The sequence below is a fragment of the Rhinoderma darwinii genome, chromosome 4 (genome assembly GCF_050947455.1).
Source record: "Rhinoderma darwinii isolate aRhiDar2 chromosome 4, aRhiDar2.hap1, whole genome shotgun sequence".
In the NCBI taxonomy this organism is placed as follows: domain Eukaryota; kingdom Metazoa; phylum Chordata; class Amphibia; order Anura; family Rhinodermatidae; genus Rhinoderma; species Rhinoderma darwinii.
This window is the reverse complement of record NC_134690.1, coordinates 228,325,003-228,344,568: the sequence shown is the minus strand read 5'-3', so window position 1 is coordinate 228,344,568 and position 19,566 is coordinate 228,325,003. Positions and strand designations below refer to the sequence as shown.

The following is a 19,566-nucleotide window of genomic DNA, read 5'->3' as shown; positions in this document are numbered from 1 at the left end:
AATGTCTGATCTCCTGCAGTGACTACAAAGACATACAATATTAATCCACTATTCGATATTCTTTCATCAAAGAACCAAGCGGCAGCTGCTTCAAATATTCTTTGATAGCAAATTCATTGAGATACAACTTTTATTAAGGGCACATCTATACAGCAGCGCATGGAGCATGTACGGAGCCATAGGCACTCTGTGGGCCATTTTATGGTGCCTCCGTCTGGCAATGTACACTGGTAAGAGGTATTCCTCTCTAGAATCAATGCATCTAGGGGAGAATATGTCCATAGTTCTGCATTCGATGGAGTATGGCCCATTTTTGTCTGTTGTATTCAATATGAAAGATTATATGCCTGTGTATAAAATCAAATTCAAGGTTTCCCTATGGTTGGAGTCTTTGGCTGGGGACCTGATCCCTTGCAACTTTTTGTTTCATATAGTAACCTTGAAGCTACAGAACGATTGCGATTTCACCACATTTTTGCTGCGATACGGTGTAATCTTTGTCTGGTAAAGTATATGTACAATATGTAGGTGGCGCTTATTAAATGGTGTTAAAGGTAAACTCCAATGAAAGTCATAGTTTACCATGTGAATTCTCACCTGTAATCATGATGGCTGATGTCAATAGGGAAAGACACTGAACAGAGTAGGGCCCTAGTGCTAATCATAAGCTATTCATGTTCAGGACTCACTACTGAAGGTGGTCATTTTGGCGTGTGGCCCCATTCCAAGTATTGCTATGGGTCTCCATGGTTACTTGTTACGCCCCTGGTTGTGCCATCTGAACAACCCCTTTCTATATGGCCTATTAATCAACATGGGGGTGCTGTGCTCAAGACTCTCCTCTGGCCCAAAGAGCCATTGGAAGAAGCAGCTCTCATCTAGAGGAATCAGCAGGATGGAAATGTGTGCCTGCACGAATCTTGCTCCCGTGATGAGATCCCCAACGGTCAACTGATCGGAGGGAAGGCTACATTTGTCCAGATTCAACAGATTTTATGTTATTCAACACTCGAATGAGGCTTTTGTGCTAAACAAGCTTGAGGTTCTCTGTTCATCAGAAATGCCTTTCACTGAGAGAAATCTTTGGCTACAAAGTGTCCACAGTACTTTTGTGTATGGTAGAAGACTGATGACTTACAGTATGTACAGTTCAATATTCACAGTTAGACCCACTTTACATCGCATTAACTGCCTTCCGTCGGAGGTATATGTCAGGAGGACTCCCAACGTAAACCTCCGACAGAAGGCTTCAACATATACTGCTGTATATGCATACAGTGAAATACATTTTCCCGATGGACCTCACTTAAAGCTATTGACAAATCCACGACGCAGGTGTGAACAAAGCTTGGGCTCTTAACTTTGAAAAAAATTAAGAACTTTGATATTACTATGATTTTATTTTAACATGGATAAGAATTTGTAGAAATCCACTTGAGGCCACCATTACATACATTCCCTCTTCACTGTTAATACTTATTTTCAATGAGAAGATATTTTCCGTATTAACCTTGCTTTTGAAGTATTGCCTGTACAGGACAGTACCATTTTAGTATTTTTCCCAGTATTCTTTTCCAGTAAAATATGTAACTTTTTCCAAGCACCAGAATTAAAAATTGTACGGTGGGTTCCAATTTTCTAGCAACTAGTGTGATTCTCAGCTAATGCAATGGAAATTCTTTAATCTCCCATCTGTTTTGTCCCAATGCCTTCCAGCTCTTTAATTAACTATTGACTAATGGCCATGTTCTTTGGAAAGCTGCCAGATTTCACAAGTAGATAACACTTAAAAATATATATCAGCAAGAGTATAAGGGCATTTCTAGGCTAATATGTATGATGATTGATAAGTTGATTATTAATGAAGCAATAATGAGCAAGTGGGACCATAGAAGAACCAGAATGATTGTATCACTGCCTAATTTTTTTTACAGGAAAATTTATATTAAATAGTTTCAGATATAAAAATCAAATCCAAATGATTTGTAAAAGTTTTTTGTTTTATTTTTAAACCAATGGCTCCTCTTTCTATGAAATGAGTAGAAACCCATAGCAACAACAAATGGACAATACCATAATGTATATGAATATGATAATATATATCAATATGACAATATGATGAACGCATACTCAGATTTGCTAATATCTCCCGTGATACACAGAGGCTTAAAATGATGGTTATTGATCCCTTAAAAGAAGCTGTCTATACTTCTTCCGGATCACGCATCACAGCTCAGAAGTCAAGTGGAGCAGTGTTTTTCATGATTGATTATCTGCTCCCTCTGGTGTTTTGCATTTATAAGCTAAATCTGGTATGTTTTCCCATAATAAAAAAAATGGTGTCAGGCTTGAAGCTGCTATTAGGGTTCACTTGCTTCACTTCTGCTTAGATATAGCGACACTCTGAACCTTTAATTAATATAATGTAATTGAATGGCTAGCTCACGCTCAGTAATGGCTCTTATGTGGCTTCTGATGGGATGAATCCGTTTTTCATTCTTCTGTTTTAGTGATAGATCAATAAGAACTGAAAATTGATGTGTGTGTCCCTGTACTGACAGCATGGGCGGATGAGTTCTTTACAATGTCTTGGGGATGGTGATTAGGACAATCAAAAATGAAAAAATATATAAAAAAGAAACAGGTAAAGGTACCACAATGACTATCTGCAGACAATATTTACTCTAGTAGGTTACGGACCTCTATTCTATAGCAGGGAAATATTTTAGTTGATGGTTGCTATGTGCTTTTAACCATTTCCATTTTGCAGCTCATTAAGCAGTAGCATTGAGTACATAGTAATGATAGAGTAAAAGCTTTACTCCTTCCGTTCAAATGCATTTTCCTACTTTGGTAAATTATTAACACAGAGATAGATACAATATTGTTCTAATGAATACCCAGGTAGATTGATGAGTCTACACCTCTTTCTATATATCTAATCTATCTATCTATCGATCTCTTTCTCTCTCTCTATCCATCTCTCTCTATAGCTATCTATCCATCCATCCATCTTATCTTGTTTAACGTAGACAAATTACACCGGAGCAGTTTGCAGCAATTAAACAGTCCACTTTTTCAGTAAATTATTATTGTATTTATTGAGGGAAAACAGCTAAAAACTGTTCACAACAAATCTGACCCCCCCCCCCCCATTGACTTGAAGGAAAAATGTTGGCCAGTCTATTTAGATCAGTTGTAAGACCGATTTCACATGACTGTATATGGCTGCGCTGTATTCTTCAAGTACAGATTCATAAGAGTATTTAGATAATAAATATATATGAGAACTTTATGAAATATTGTAATTTGGGAAAGAGGCAATACTGGAATTTGTAGGGCCCAGTGCCAATGTAAAAAATGCCTCCCAAACCATTTACAGTAATAGTGCCATACAGCAGATCTACTGTACCCAGGAAAAGACATAGTAGGCTAGATGAGTGTTTATCAACTCCAGTCCTCAAATGCCCCCGACAGGTAATGTTTTAAAGAGACTAAACCAAAATATGTCTCAAAACAAATACACAATTAGACCCGTATAGTTAAAAAAATTATATTTTATTCGTCCATAGACATGGACACCACCTTCCCACAATTACATACAAAAATTAAAACATAATTAAGACCATAGCCTCTATTGAGACCATCAAAAAATACCAGCGACTACAATGTTTACTTAATCCAATATTACAGGCTGTGGTTACTCACACCCTTCGTCAGGCGGTATATATACTGATGCCTGAAGGTATTATAGGTTCTAATTTATGTTTTAAAAAGAGTCTGTCATCACATTTTAGGAAAACAAATGGCTAGTTAGTGTAGGGTAAGGGAATATGTATGTACCAGTGATGTCGCTCATATGGCTTGCATCAAGGTAAAAAATAACTTTGATTCTGCCGCGCTCCATATGCTAATTAGTTTGAAAAGGCCAACGAATCAGGAAGTGTCCGGCATCTAGAGCTCCAACCTTTCCTTCCCTTCTGCAAGTAATTGATGGCTCTGCTTGTATGGCGATAAAGACAAGCAGAACTGCCAATCAGCTGCAAAGGGGAGGGGAGCGGTTGGAGCACACACACCAACCTAATTAGCATATGGTGCATGATGGAACAAAAAGTTTTTTTTTTTACCCTTATGCAAGCCCTATGATCCACCTCACTGGTATGTACATCTTTCTTTACACTATCGCTAACTAGCAGCGCCAGACGTTTGTAAGACTGAAATGTGCTGACAGACTCCCTTTAAGGATTTTCCCATACAGAGGACAATGGTGGAAGTTGCAGATGCATTGATACTCATGAAAAAAACCTCAGCAAGATTATGTAAATCCTTTAATACATGTCCAGTTACTTGAGCACTGGAATTGAGAAACACTGGTCCGCCGTATTTGTGTGGATTTCATACAGATTCTCTGATTTCCTTCCACACTCCAAATCATACTGATACAGTTAGATCCAGAATTATTTGGACAGTGACACAATCTTCATTATTTGGGCTCTGCATGACAGCACATTGGATTTGAAATGAAACCACTGAGATGCAATTGAAGTGTAGACTTTCAGGTTTAATTCCAGGGGTTGAACAAAAATATCATGTGTAACGTTTACGAATTGCAATCATTTTGCTACACAGCCTCCTCATTTCAGGGGCTCAAAAGTAATTGGAAAAATTAACATTATCATAAATAAAATGTTTTTTTTGTATTACTCTGTAGAGAATTATTTGCATGCAATGACTGCCTGAAGTCTGGAACCCATGGACATCGCCAAACGCTGGGTTTCCTCCTTTGTGATGCTTTGCCTGGCCTTTACTGCAACTGTCTTCAGTTGTTGCTTGTTTGTGGGTCTTTCTGCCTTAAGTTTTGTCTTAAGCAAGTGAAATGCAGCTCGATCGGGTTGAGATCTGGTGATAAACTTGGCCATTGCAGAATATTCCACTTCTTTGCCTTAAAAAACTCCTGGGTTGCTTTCGCAGTATGTTTTGGGTCATTGTCCATCTGTACTGTGAAGCGACATCCAATCAACCTTGCTGCATTTGGTTGAATCTGAGCAGAAAGTATATCCCTGAACACTTCAGAATTCATCCGGCTGCTTCTGTCTTCAGTCACATCATCAATAAACACTAGTGACCCAGTGCCTTTGGCAGCAATACATGCCCATGCCATCACACTGCCTCCACCATGTTTTACAGAGGGTGTGGTGTGGTTTGGATCTTGAGCCATTCCAAGCCTTCTCCATACTTTCTTCCTCCCATCATTCTGGTACAGGTTGATCTTAGTTTCATCAGTCCAAAGAATGCTGTTCCAGAACTGGGCTGGCTTCTTTAGATGTTATTTGGCAAAGTCTAATCTAGTCTTTCTATTTTTGAGGCTGATTAATGGTTTGCACTTTGTGGTGAACCCTCTGTATTTGCTCTCCTGAAGTCTTCTCTTTATGGTAGACTTAGATACTGATACACCTACTTCCAGGAGAGTAATCCTCACTTGGGTAGATGTTGTGAAGGGGTTTTTCTTCACCATGGAAAGGATCATCCACCACTGTTGTCTTTTGTGGACGTCCAGGACTTTTGGAGTTCGCGAGATAACCAGAGCGCTCTTTTTTTTTTTTTTTAAGAATGTATCAAACTGTTGATTTGGCCGCTCCTAACATTTGTGCCATCTCTCTGATGGATTTCTAAAAAAATTTCAGCCTAATGATGGTCTTTCACTTGCATGGAGAGCTCCCTTGATTTCATGTTGTGGGTTCACAGCAACAGCTTCCAAATGAAAATGCCACACCTGGAATCAACTCCAGACCTTTTACCTGCTTAATTGATGAAGGATTAACGAGGGAATAGCCCATGCAGCCCATTATATAGCTTTTCAGATAATTGTCCAATTACCTTTTGGTCCCTTGAAAAAGAGGAAGATACATATTTAAGAGCTGTAATTCCTAAACCCTGCCTCAAATTAGGATGGGAGTACCCTCAAATTAAAGCTGAAAGTCTGCACTTTAAGCCCATATTGATTATATAACTGTATATTCAATATGTTTTGGTAAACAGCTAAAATGCCAAAACTTGTGTCACTGTCCAAATAATTCTGTAGGTTCTTGGGCTTCCTATGGAATTGGCAATAGTGTGTGACGAGAGATATGGAATTTAGATTGTGAGCCTCATTGTAGACAGGGAGTGTTGTGAAAGATGACAATATTTGAACAGCGCTGCAGAATGTTTGCACACAGAAATAAATAATCAATAATTACTGTGAATTGAGACCTCCACCGATATTGTGCTGTTATTGCAATGCCACTATTTCCTAGAAAGCTGATTAGCTAAACTTCATAAATGAAGGCAGACAGTCATAAGGAGTCGCAGCAATATTCCACATAAAGTAAAATCTGGTAATAAAAATAAACTACACCACACTGATGTTTGAATGCGTTGCGTTCCTGCACAATGGAACTCTTTAATCTTCACAATGAATGTTTGTTTTCCTTAAATGGAGAGAACAGTTTTTATAAAGCAACTACGCCCATTTTTTTTTTTGGGTGATTTACAAAGAAAAGGAAAACAAGCCTTAGAAACATCTATACTAAGCAGAAATACACTATTGCTAGACATAATATTATAATATTTGCCTCTTAGACAGTGTAAAAGAGTAAAGGGCTTTTCCCACTAAGAAGTTATGGAAAATCGCTAGGATAGGCAATCATCACCTCATTGATAAGTGTCTTATTGCCTGGGAACCACACAGGTCCAAAGAACGAAGGGGCAGAATCTCTAGTAAGCGCTGCTGCTCCTACACAGATTTTCCCTGCATAGCTACGCTCCCAGTCACCCGCAATGCAGGGAACTGCAACACCGTCCTGTTCAGTTGGGAATGCTGCTGTAAATTGTATTTCGGGATCGGTTGGATCAGAATGTTATGGCATAATATTCTTAGATGCTTTGTTTCCACAGTACAGTTTTTTTTTTCCGGCAAAACTAGGATTTGATTTAAAAAGGTGTATATAGTTATAGTTCAGTTATGTTTCCATTCCATAACAGTAGACCTTTGTAAGACTTATGATAATCCTATCCTTAGAACTTTGGCAGTAGTTTTGTGTGTATAAATAGAATCTTAATTCCAAAATGTACCTTACCATGTTGATAATTTTTCATCTTTCTCCTCTTCATTTTTCCACTTTGTAGCGTGCCAGATATTGTATAAGTAGCGAGAAGAAGAAAGTGTCAGATGAAATCTCAGCATCCGATGGATAATAGTCTTTATATAGCGCCAACATATTCCGCAGCACTTTACAATTCAGGGGGAACATATAGAGACAATATCAGAAATCACATAGTGACAAAAGTTATTTACAATTCAAACAAGAGGAGTATGACAGATATGAAGTGCATTAAGGTGCAAGGAGTGTGGGTAAAATAGTTGGCTGAGAAATAATGTAGTGGTGGTATAAAGGAAAGGAGTCATATTCGGGAATATGATAGGCCTGTTTAAAAATATGTATTTTCAGGGCACACTCAACTGGTGCAGCACAAGAAATATCTTGTAGACGAGAGTGGGAGGTTTGGATTATGTAGGATGTTAATCTAAGGTCGTTGGTAGAACATAGAGCGCGAGTAAGATGGTAGACAGAGATGAGGGAGGAGATGTAAGAAGGTTCAGCACTATGGAGAGCTTTGTGGGTTAGAGTAATAAGTTTAAATTATTTGTTAAAGTGAATAGGCAACCAGTGCAGTGACTGGCACAGGGTAGAGACATTGGTGTTGTGTTTGGTCGGAAAAATTAGCCTGGCTGCTGCATTAAGGATAGATTGGAGGGGGGAGAGTTTAGTGAGGGGAAGACTGATCAGTAATGAGTTTCAGTAGTCAAGACGAGACTGAATCAGAGCGACAATGAGAGGTTTTGCTGTTTCTACAGGAAGAAAAGGGCGGATTCTGGAGATGCTATTTAGGTGCAAGTAACATAAGCAGACAAGTCAAACATAACGCTAGACAGCGGGCATGCTGCCTAGGAGATATGTTAGTAGCACACACAGATATAGAGACATCAGGTTTAGGTAGGTTGGTAGATGGAGTAAACATAGTAAGATCAGATTTTAAAATATTCAGTTTCAACTAGAGACATAATGTTAGAGAAAGCGGATAGACAATCACTGATGTTTTGTATGAGAGCGGGGGTGATGTCACGGAAAGAGGCAGATATTTGGGTGCCAGCAGCGTGGAGATGGTACTGGAAGCCAAATCTGCTGATAGTTTGTCCAATAGGGACTGTGTAAAGAGAAAAGAGGAGAAGACATAAGACTGATCCCTGAGGAACCCCGATAGCAAGGGGAAGAGGTGAAGAAAAAGTAGAGCCAACAAACCATACACTAAATGAACGGTCAAAGAGATAGGAAGAAAACAAGAGAGAACAGTATCCTAAAGTCTAATAGAGTGGAGCATGCTTAGAAGAAGTTGGTGGTCTACAGTGTCAAATACTGCAAAGAGATCCCATGGATGTTTCTTGGGATCAGACACTTCTGCTTTTCTATCTTCATTCATGTTGATATATTAGTGTTTATATGTTCACTTCACACATAGAGAACTTAATACCTTCAAAACGCATTTGTTAATCAAATTGTATTTGTATAATTGAGCAAAGTATTGTTCTTTTTTTCCTTTCAGATCTTTAGTGGTGGATGAATCATTCTATACTTACCGTGAGAGAACACACTGCAGACATGCAGTCTCCTAGAATACCTGGCAGGAAACGAGGGAGACCCCCACTTCATTCCAACCCCCTGAAAATGACTGTCCACAACTTATATTCAGGGACAGCTGGATGCATCCCAACTGTAAAAATTCCAAAGAAGAGAGGCAGAAAGCCTGGCTTTAAGGTATTATTCTAAACATCTCTCTACACAACCCCATTATATATAGAAGCAGCTGATCACAGTGGATCCAGCTACTCTAACCTCTAGCAATCAGCTGTTATCGACAAGGGAAACCATGTCCAGCCATACGTTTTCCTTGTAGCGGCAGTTGCAGAGAAAATGTAATATTTCTTTTGGCCATTCAAATACACGGAAAACTCGAGTTCGTCAGGGTAAACAGCAGCTTTTTTTCTGAGCAACTCTCTAATCTGGCTCATAGAGGGAGTTCTATTCTGGTTACCCCCCTTTGTAATGTCCACAAGCCCTGATAGGGCATACCGTATGGACAGAGTTTATTGTTTTAATTATTTTAAACAACCCCTTTAAGTTTAGGTAGTGTTTCTCTGTTAGATGTATATTTATATCTTGAGCAGATCCCATGAGTAGCTCTATTTAGATGTAAAAGATATGATGCTTCCATTCTTGAAATAATAATATTAAAGAGGAATATATAAATTAATCAATGTTAGAACAGTGGAGGTACGACTGCTTGGGCCCTTACAATAGCTATAATTCCCCTCCCTCCAGCAGTACGACTTCTACAGGAAGGAGAAGTTTGTATGCCATTCCATTCAAAGTTTATAGGACTGATGGAAACAGAATAGCAAAGAAGTAGGGAAAAAATGTAAGGATATAAGACATGATCTGACTACACAGGGTTTGTTTGTCATCTGTAGCCAAGAAAAACACATAGGTCTACATAGGAGCTCTAAACACCAAACAGTATTTCCAATAAAGATTATTTCTAATATTACTTAATTTTTCATTTTAGATGTTTGGAGCTTCTTGTAACGCATCACATATTTGTGTTCATTCTACAGTTCCCACTTTAAAAAATAGACTAAAGTATATTAGTCCACATTTAAGAGGCAAGACAAAGTGGTTTTAAATCATGTGCTGACTAAACTAAACAGGGTCACAATTCTAAAAAGCACATTAACCTTCGATTTCTTGAGTAGAAACCTATAAGACTGTGAACCTAAAGGGAGTAGACAATAATCTCCAAGGAGCTTCCACAAAGAATTTTGCCCCCTCCATAGCGCTGCATATGCAGGCGTTACACTGTTTGGGGCCTTAACTCCGTAATATCACAAAGCGTTGTGAGATGGGACACACAATTACAATATAATGTAATAACACAAGTTATGTGAGAGGACAGCGTATAATATGACATTATACAGAATAGGCTGACCATCTAAAACAGATGGGGAGCAGTGGTGGCAACAAGCATGGACATTACACACTAGCACAGCAGTAAAATGAATCTGTTACATCAGCATGGAGAAATAAAGTCAGCAGACACAAGCAGTAAAAATTTAACAATATCTCATTAAAACCAAGGAGAAGACAGGGAGTAGACCAGATGGTCGTTACTAGAGGAGGTCATACTTCTAGTGCCATCTGCAGCACTGCTTTATTGCAATTAAATGAAGAATTTATGTTATTGAAAGTATTTGGCTGGATTACCACACAGCTTTTACTCACGTTTTTAGTGGCGTTTTTTGAAAAAATTCTTCTGACAGATGAAACTTTAAAATATATGTTACAATATGAGTAAGCCTACATACACAGAGTTTGGGTTTGTTGTGTTATTGTAGCGTTTTTCGCGGCAGTGGCGTGTTTTTCAAAACAAATCCTGCTCTAGGTATGGTGCTTTTTCTGGTGTTTTTCCCATAGGCTTCAAAACTGCCAGGAAAATGCATGTACAAAATGACACGATTTTGAAACACTAAGTGTTCGGACATCTACTTGACAAATGAGGTTTAATGTGGATAAATGTAAAGTTATGCATCTAAGTATCAACAATCTGCATTCATCATATGTCCTCTGGGTATCAACAATCTGCATTCATCATATGTCCTAGGGGAGCTACACTGGGGGAGTCACTTGTTGAGAAGGATCTGGGTGTACTTGTAGATTATAAACTAAATAACAGCATGCAATGTCAATCAGCTGCTTTAAAGTCCAGCAAGATATTGTCGTGTTTTAAAAGAGGCATGTACTCGCGGGACAGGGATGTAATATTACCACTTTACAAAGCTTTAGTGTGGCGTCATCTAAAATATGCAGTTCTGTTCTGGGCTCCAGTTCATAGAAAGGATCCCCTGGAGTTGGATAATACAAAGAAGAGCAACGAAGCTAATAAGGGGCATGGAGAATCTAAGTTATGGGGAAAGATTAAAATAATTAAACTTATTTAGCCTTGAAAAGAGAAGACTAAGGGGGGGGGGGTAGACACGATTAACTTACATAAATATATGAATGGCCCATACAAGAAATATATTTAAAACCTCTTCCATGTAAAATCCCTTCAAAAGACAAGGGGGCACTTCCTTCGGTCTGGAGAAAAAAAGGTTCAATCTCCAGAGGCGACAAGCTGCCTTTAGGCTGAGTTCACACGGGGTGGATATGCTGCGTAAAGGTACACATTATCGTATACACGTATCCGCCCCAGTGGCTGCAGTGAATACCAGATGAAAAACTGCATCCAATTGTGAAAAACTGCAGCATTAGCGGGCCTGTTGGCAGGCCGGCCTCCTGTGATGACGTTCCATCCCAGGAGACCGCTGCAGCCTGTGATTGGCTGTAGTGGCGGTCACATGGAATGAAACGTCTTCCCAGGAGGCCGGCCCTCTGACATCATCCAGGCCGGCCTCCTGGGAATACTTTTTATACAATGTGACCGCCGCTACAGCCTGTGATTGGCTGCAGCAGTCACATGGGATTTGGTTGAACTTGATGGACATATATCTTTTTTTGACCATACTGTGTAACCACCAAAAACGCATGTAAAAAACCTTTTAAACTTATGGCACTTTTTACAACATGTACACAAAACTCCCATAGATTTAAGACTTAAAAATCGCTGCTGACATTATAAAACACGCTGCTCACAGGTTTGCACCTAATATAATTAACGATGCAGGAACCAGCACCCGCCCATGGCGAAAATATCTGTCACACTTTATATTCAACCTTTGTAGCATCATATGAAGCTCAATTTGGACCTTTAACTCCGATCTCATGAACCATTGTTCATCTGCTGACATGTTTGTCTGCATGCGAGTATCAACCATCTCGATATAACAGTCCCCAGTGTAACAGTCTTATTTTGTGAGAAGTCAGGGTTGTAGGGAAGCTTGTCATGTGATCTCATTAGGCTCTGCTGAATGGCTGAGGGTGCTCACCACAAATGTCTATAAGTATAAATGGCAAGCTATTTCCTAGCCTCATGACTGCCCCCAGTGGGTACAATTGTTACTGAACATAACATATTGACTTTATTTACATTTAGCCTCTGTCTTGGCATTTTTTCGTTTTAATAATAAAATGACTGAAATTTTTATGTACAATGAGCATACGACCCAAATTTTTATGTACAATGTCATGTGATTTCTACAAAAACCGCTACCTCTATGTCCGTACGCATTGATAATGATGGCCAAGGCCAGTGGAAGAAAGAGGCATAGGAGTCCTGTGGCATGTTTAGAGTCTATTTCCTATAATAAAAATAAAATGGAAATCAATTCAAGAGACCCCTGTATCAAAAGTCTCCTGTGCAGCTGGAGCAGCTGGTTATATATGTTCACTCCTAATCCTGGGGTAGTAGCTGTTGAATCTGGCTAAATTAAAGGGGTTGTTCAGGATTAGAAAAAGATTGCTGCTTTCTTGCAGAAACAGCGCCACAGCTGTCCATGGATTGTGTCTGGTATTGCTGCTCAGCTCTATTGGAATTAATGGGGCTGAGCTGCAATTTCACACACAACCTGTAAACCAGTGTGGCACTGGATGAATTATTTTTTTTATCAATCCTGTACAACCCCTTAAAGTTTATTTTACAAGCTACATTTTCTTTAAAATTATGGCTTTCATTGTATCGATTTTTTTTTTCCCCCCTTAATTTTATCTATCCATTCCTGAACCCTGCAGCGTGGGGATTTTCTATATACTCACTTGATTAATTTTGTAATTTGTTTCTACTTTTACGATACCCAATCTGACAATTTTGGCTGTTATTAGCCATTTCTGAATGTCACAGATTATTCAAACAGCTTATTAGAACTCATCAGGAGTAGGCAATCCATGACGGTCTCAATGACTCTATCACCATGGCAACAAAATTTAATCTGGAAAATCAACATTGGCTCTCTAAGGTCTGCTTTCACTTAATATTTCTCTTGTCTTTTCTGAGATCTAATCTCTGATCTGTTTGTATGAACCACATCAGTTACAAATAAACAGGAAATACTGCAGTGCAAGAGGGAGTAAAAAGACTCATATGTGTCCCTCATGAGTATAACCATAAGACACAATATAAAAGGTAAATTAGCCTTATCTTGTCAGCATCAGATAACAAATTACTAAGCACTGCTATACAAAAGCATTGACATAATTGACATTCCTGCGTGTCACCATGGTGGCACGTAATACTGCAATCGAAAACAATCAGTCTGGAGCAGGGCTTCTTTTACTTTTTTTTACTCTATGGTGATGCCGGGGCCTTACCAGCGAACAATTACTACCTTGCAGAGGCCATATGACCTCCGTAGCAGCGCCAAACAAATACCACTGTGCAGCAAATACTTGACTGGCGGCCCCAAACAAATACCGTAATGTAGTGTAAAATACCTCCCCAGCGGTGCCAAACAAACACCACAATGCAGCATTAACTGGTTGCCGACACAGGACGAGTATGCTCGTCCTGAGCGGCGAGCACTTCGCGCATTAGGACGAGCATACTCGTCCTGTGTGACAGCCGTCTCTGTGTGTGCGATCGAGAGCGGGGCAGCGGCTGTATTACACAGCCACGGCCCCGCTCTGACAGTGGAGAGAAGAGAAACATCTTCTCTCCGCTGTTAACCCTTTGAACGCCGCGATGACAGCTGATCGCGGCGTTCAAGGAGAGGGGACTGCACATTGATCGCGTCACAGAAAATAACTGTGACGCGATCAAAGCCCACAACTCGTATGGCCAGACAGCCCAGGGTCCAGTGAAGGACCCCAGGGCTGTCTGAACATATTTCCTGTTGTTAGGGCATACTGAGGTATGCCCTAACAACTGCCTGTGTACGATCAGTAACAGGCTAATGTACTGGCATATAGATGTATGCCAGTACATTGCAGTTACAAAATCAAAATCAAAATGATAAATCCCTTTATGGGATTAAAAAAAAAAGTTAAATGAATGTAAAAAAAAAATAATGGTAAATAAATAAATAAATAAATAAAAAGTAAATAAAATACACAGAAACACATTTTTTATAATAAATCAACTTTTTAAAATATAAGTCCCAAAACATGAAATAATATAGACATATTTGGTATCGCCACGACCGTAACAACCTGTACAACAAATGTATAACATTATTTATTATGATCGGTGTATGGTGTAAAAAAAAAAATATTAAAACTGCTGCGCAACTGCTTTTTTTCTGCATTTTAATCTAATTAAAAATTAATAGAAATTAAACGATAATGTATTTGTACCAAAAAATGGTACGTACATAAAGTACAACTCGTCCCGAAAAAAACAAAGTCTCATACAACTACGTCGTACAAAACAATAAAAGAGTTATGAGCGTCGGGATGCAAAGAGGGAAATGTAAAAAAAATTGCTCTGTCCTCAAGGCCAAAATTGGCCGTGTCCTTAAGGGGTTAAAGGGAACATGTCACTGACTGCATGCTGCAGCATAAAGTAGTTGTCTGATAGTTTAGTGATTTAAAATAACTTACAATTTGAATCCTGCTGTGCAATGTGGGAGCTGGGAGGAAGGAGTCCAGCGTATTAATGAGCTGCCCTTTCGCCCGACCAGCCACCAATGATGAACAGCTTTCTCCCTATAAGGGTATGTTCACACGCAGTGACCAAAACCGTCTATAAATACGGAGCTGTTTTCAGGCGAAAACAGCTCCTGATTTACAGACGTTTTTGTAGCAACTTGCATTTTTCGCGGCGTATTTGTTTTTCAATGGAGTCGATGAAAAATGGCTCCAAAAACATCCCAAGAAGAGACATGCACTTCTTTTTCGCAGGCGTCTTTTTACGCGCCGTATTATGACAGTGACGCGTAAAATGACAGCTCGTGGGAACAGAACACCATAAAACCCATTGCAAGCAATGGGCAGATGTTTGTAGGTGTATTAGGGGCGTTTTTTCAGGCATAATTTGAGGTGTAAAATGCCCGAATTACATTTGAAAACACAGCGTGTGAACATACCCTTACTGTGCATAGGAAGAAAGCTGTCGCTCATCGGCGGATGGACTGTTCAAATTACTTTTCAAAATAAGCTGTCATATTTGCGTACTTGAGGAATGACACTATTTCTGGCCATTATATGACTTGTATATGCCATTTTTTATCAGTTTTCCCCTCTGCAAGCTCTATCTTTGATTCTGAGGTTTCTCTGAGCTAGTGGGTGCAGCCTAACTGCTATCATGTCTCCCATACACATCACTCACAGAGTAGGGAACATCCTGGTCCGCTATCTCTCTGTACCACAACCTTAGAAGCAGAAGCAATATGGAGGACATTATAAAGCAGTAAGGAGCAGTGTAGCTGAGAATCCAGCACTGGGGTGACATAACTCTTACCAGCAGCCTGTGTCTTTTCTCTCTCTGCTCCTACTCCCCCCTCCCTTTCCATATTCTTCTATGGACAGCAGCGCCAGTGTCTCCTCTCTCTCCCTCTGCTCCCCCTCTAATCTCCATAGACTTCTTTGGACAGCACGTCTGCGTTTCTCTCTCTGCTTCTGCTACTTCCCCGGTCACCCCTCGCCTCTCCATAGACTTCTATGGGATGCTGTATCTGTGTCTCTCTCCCGCTTTTTGCTCCCTCTAGTCTCTCCATAGATTTCTATAGGCAGTGTCTATCTTTCTCTCCCTGCTCCTCCCTCCCCCTCTTTAGATTTCTATAGGCAGCAGTGTCGGTGTCTCTCTTTTCCTGCTCCCCCCTTCCCTCTGCATAGACTTTTATGTGCAGGCAGTGAACACAATGGAGTTTGCTTTGGTAAAGACACCAACCCAATTCCTGCAGTCCGTCTCCTCTGCTCTGTAACTAGAGATGCATTTTACTTGCAAATTCAAGGATGGGAGACACGTAGTGGCACTAACTTGATATATATCTATCAGATACGTATACTATTAGATTAGCATAAGTTGTTTGAAATGTTAGTGTCCTTCTAAATAAGCATGTGTGTCACTACTTTATGCTGCCCTCAGAGTGACAAGTTTGCTTTAAAAATAAACCGGCAGCTCCAGTACCACATTTCATCATAAAATACAATACCTCCCCAACAATAGCACAGTTGAACACAAAGTAGTTCCCAGCAGTGCCAGCCATATTACCCTATAAATGTCAGCCACATTGCCCTATAAATGTCAGCCTCATTGCCTACATTATTGCTAGCAACATTGCCATCCATAGAAGCTAGTCACATTGCCCCCATAAGTGCCAGTCACACTTTCCCCTAAGTGCCAGCCATAATGCCTGTGTAAATACAAACCACTTTGCCCCATGAGTATCCACAACATTTTTCCATGAGTGCCAGCCATAATTCCCCTGTATATGCCAACCAAATTAACCCCATGAATTCCAGCCACATTTTCCCATAAGTGCCAGCCATAATGCTACTGTAAATGGAAACCACATTGCCCTATAGGTGCCCACAAAATGTTTCCATAATTGGCAGCCATAATACCCCTGTATATGCCAAACCATATTACCCGATGAATGCTAGCCACATTGTCCCATAAGTGCCAGCCATAATGCCCCTGTAAATGCCAACCACATTGCCCAATAAGTGTTACCCACTTTTCCCCCTTATTTGCCAGTTTACCTTTTGTGACATCTTGGGGACAACTTAGCTCACAAGATCGCCATCTCCAGGGTGAGATGGTTGGCACACTTATAAAATTCACTCCAACTCATTGCATAAAAGTTTAAACCAGCCGCAGCTAGCTTTATTGTCTTCACCACAGCAAGCAGTGTTACAACAAAACATACAAAATAAACCCTAGGCCGTCCAGCCTCTAACTAACACATTCAGTGTCCCTCACTACGAGACACTGAGCCTTACATTTGATAATCACCCGTGGATGTATTATACGGGTGCTCCAGCAACTCTTCTATGTTGGCAAGCATGGTATCCTCATCCCTTGTAGGCACTACAAGCTTTTGCTGATCACAGCCGTATTTACATGTGTTGTGCCCTACATTCAGGGACATTTCCGCATCCATACAGTGGCTTTGTGTGTCACCCCTTGTTTTAGTCACTGGCTCATAGTGTTCAGCAACACTCATCTTATGAGTTATGGTATACCCCGTATCATCTACAACACCACTTTCAGATGCTATACTGCCCTCCATCGTGGAGTTTTGTGTCTCATCATTTAAACTCTCAGACTGTCCGTCCAGAGACAATTTTTCACCGCACTGACCAGACCTCTCTGAGTTACTTCTATCAGACCCGGTAGTGGTAGTCTCTGCAGCAGTGTTAGTTCCCTCATACTGCTTAGTGGTATAGCATCGCTTGTTGCCCTTAGCAACCTGTCTTGTGTTACATGCAGCTTCCATGGCTAAAGCACACTCTGCATCAGTATTCATTGAACAAGCCTGGAAGACCACCTCTATGGCTTCTTTCACCTCCTGGGAAAGTGTGGGCGCTACATGGTTCTCAACGTCTACATGAGAAAGACCAGCAGGGGGCAGAACTTCTAAGGGTGAAGCAGCAACCCTTCCCACACTATACATGGCAGTAGTGTCCTCGTTGGTACCATTTTTGACATTTCACTAGTGTCATCACATAAACGCTTTGCATCAAATACATTATGTGCAGCATTTTTAGCAGGCCTTTCCTGAATCACAATATCACTTGACATCATTACCACTGGTGCATTTTCCCTTTTTGACAGTGGAGCAGCACACCCTGCAGAGGACTTTTTCCTGTAATAGCTACAATGCTTATCGAAGATATTGCCTTTCTCCCACAACTGCCAAAAATGAGGGAAGTCCCTTCCCAGCACAAACTCCTCATCAAGTTCCTGACATTTTATAAGTCTGTGCTGCACAGTCCCAAAATCAGCTTCAAAGTCAATCAGAACAGTCTCATCCAACTCAGGATCCTTCTTCACAAACCGCAAAATGTCCGGATGCACCCTCGAGACCTCTTGGCGAAGATCCAGACGGACCAGTAGCGGAATCCCACCAACTAACACTTCACTTGTTTTCTCTTGCTCTTTCTCCAGCCTCCTGACCAGAGAACAATCAGGTGCACATCCATCTGCTTGATGGCATCTCCAACAGCTCTCCTCCTGCTGAACAACAGCCACCACATGCTGTCGAGGTTGGTTGCTCCCACTAACCACATCTGGGCGATTTAGCATACTTGGCTTTTTAACAGCTGCCCCAGGTTGCTTGGGAACGGGAACACCTTTTAAATTCACATAATCCGCTCGCAACATTCCCACCATGAGTCCGGGTGGTTGCCCTTAGCAATGGTACTCTCAGTTTGTATCACAGGTATGCATGCTCTTTGCTCTTCTCCACGAACTGTCTGTAACACGTCAGGACTACCCGGCATCAATGCAGCTAGTGTTGAAAAGCATCCACTTGGTTTGGAAGGCTGCGTATCCTTGGACAGCACTTGTGCCCTTAAAGCCTTTCCATTTGCTTCCAACTATGCCAGGAACCTTTGGTTATCCTCCCTCTGCTTGGCATTTGATTCCTGCTGCTCTGCATCCATCTGCACCATCTTTTTGAAGAGTTCCTCAATAAGACCCATTGCAACGAAAAAACAGTCACTTTAATTGGGCTTCTGGTCCTTTAAATTTCCCTGCACACTTCTTGTGCCATTTTATTGCCCAAAGCAATTCTCCGCCATATGTGAGATCTTGGGGACCACTTAGCTCACAGGATCGCCATCTCTAGGGTGAGATGGTTGGCACACTTATAAAGTTCACTCCAACTCATTGCATAAAAGTTTAAACCAGCCGCAGCTAGCTTTATTGTCTTCACCACAGCAAGCAGTGTTACAACAAAAACATACAAAATAAACCCTAGGCCGTCCAGCCTCTAACTAACACATTCAGTGTCCCTCACTACGAGACACTGAGCCTTGTGCCCAGCACCTCACAACCTTCACAGTTTTACCTCACACGTTGGTGACTCTCACAGGCTAGCATGCCTGTCTTCCCCAGACTGAGAGCCCTGTGTGAACATCACACACCTCAATTAAAGAGCCGCCTCAGGTGAAGCCTTAGTAGGCTCATCAGACAGCCCAAGACACAGACTGTCTGTATGGAGTGGAAGACGCCCTTCTCCTTCACACTCCAGCAAAGCAGGCCATATTCCAGGCTTTACACCCAAGCAACAGCAGAGAAAACCCTCTCTGCTGTACATGTTCCCTGGTTGCTTAAAACCTGACAGTTTCTGCACTGTCCAGTAGCTGCACTGCTGCACTTTAGAGACTTTCCTGCTCACTGTCTCAAAGTCCTGCTTTGTTGCCCCCTCATACTGAGCTCCCAGCACGGGACTGCTCAGCAGCTTCAGTACACCTCAGCTAGGTGCATATTGGAGCCTAGCAGACATTATTTAGAGCTGTCTAGCAGCTCCACGCTTGCAGCTCAGAATACTGTAAGCATTAAAGCAGAGGCTGGACGGCAGCACGGAGGGCTTAA

General features: G+C 40.9%; 1 protein-coding gene across 6 annotated transcripts in view; it reads left to right on the top strand.

Annotated features, from left to right (window-relative positions):
• Window positions 1-19,566, top strand: part of SCML4 (Scm polycomb group protein like 4) — a 116,414-nt gene that overhangs the window by 42,854 nt on the left and 53,994 nt on the right. For 5 of the 6 annotated variants that reach the window (XM_075862239.1, XM_075862241.1, XM_075862240.1 and 2 more), the window contains one exon: window positions 8,644-8,855. In XM_075862239.1, coding sequence (XP_075718354.1) covers window positions 8,658-8,855 — 198 coding nt within the window. In that variant the 5' untranslated portion in view covers window positions 8,644-8,657. Of the gene's footprint in view, window positions 1-2,557; window positions 2,645-8,643; window positions 8,856-19,566 lie in introns of those variants that run through there. The other variant, XM_075862238.1, reaches the window with a different exon arrangement.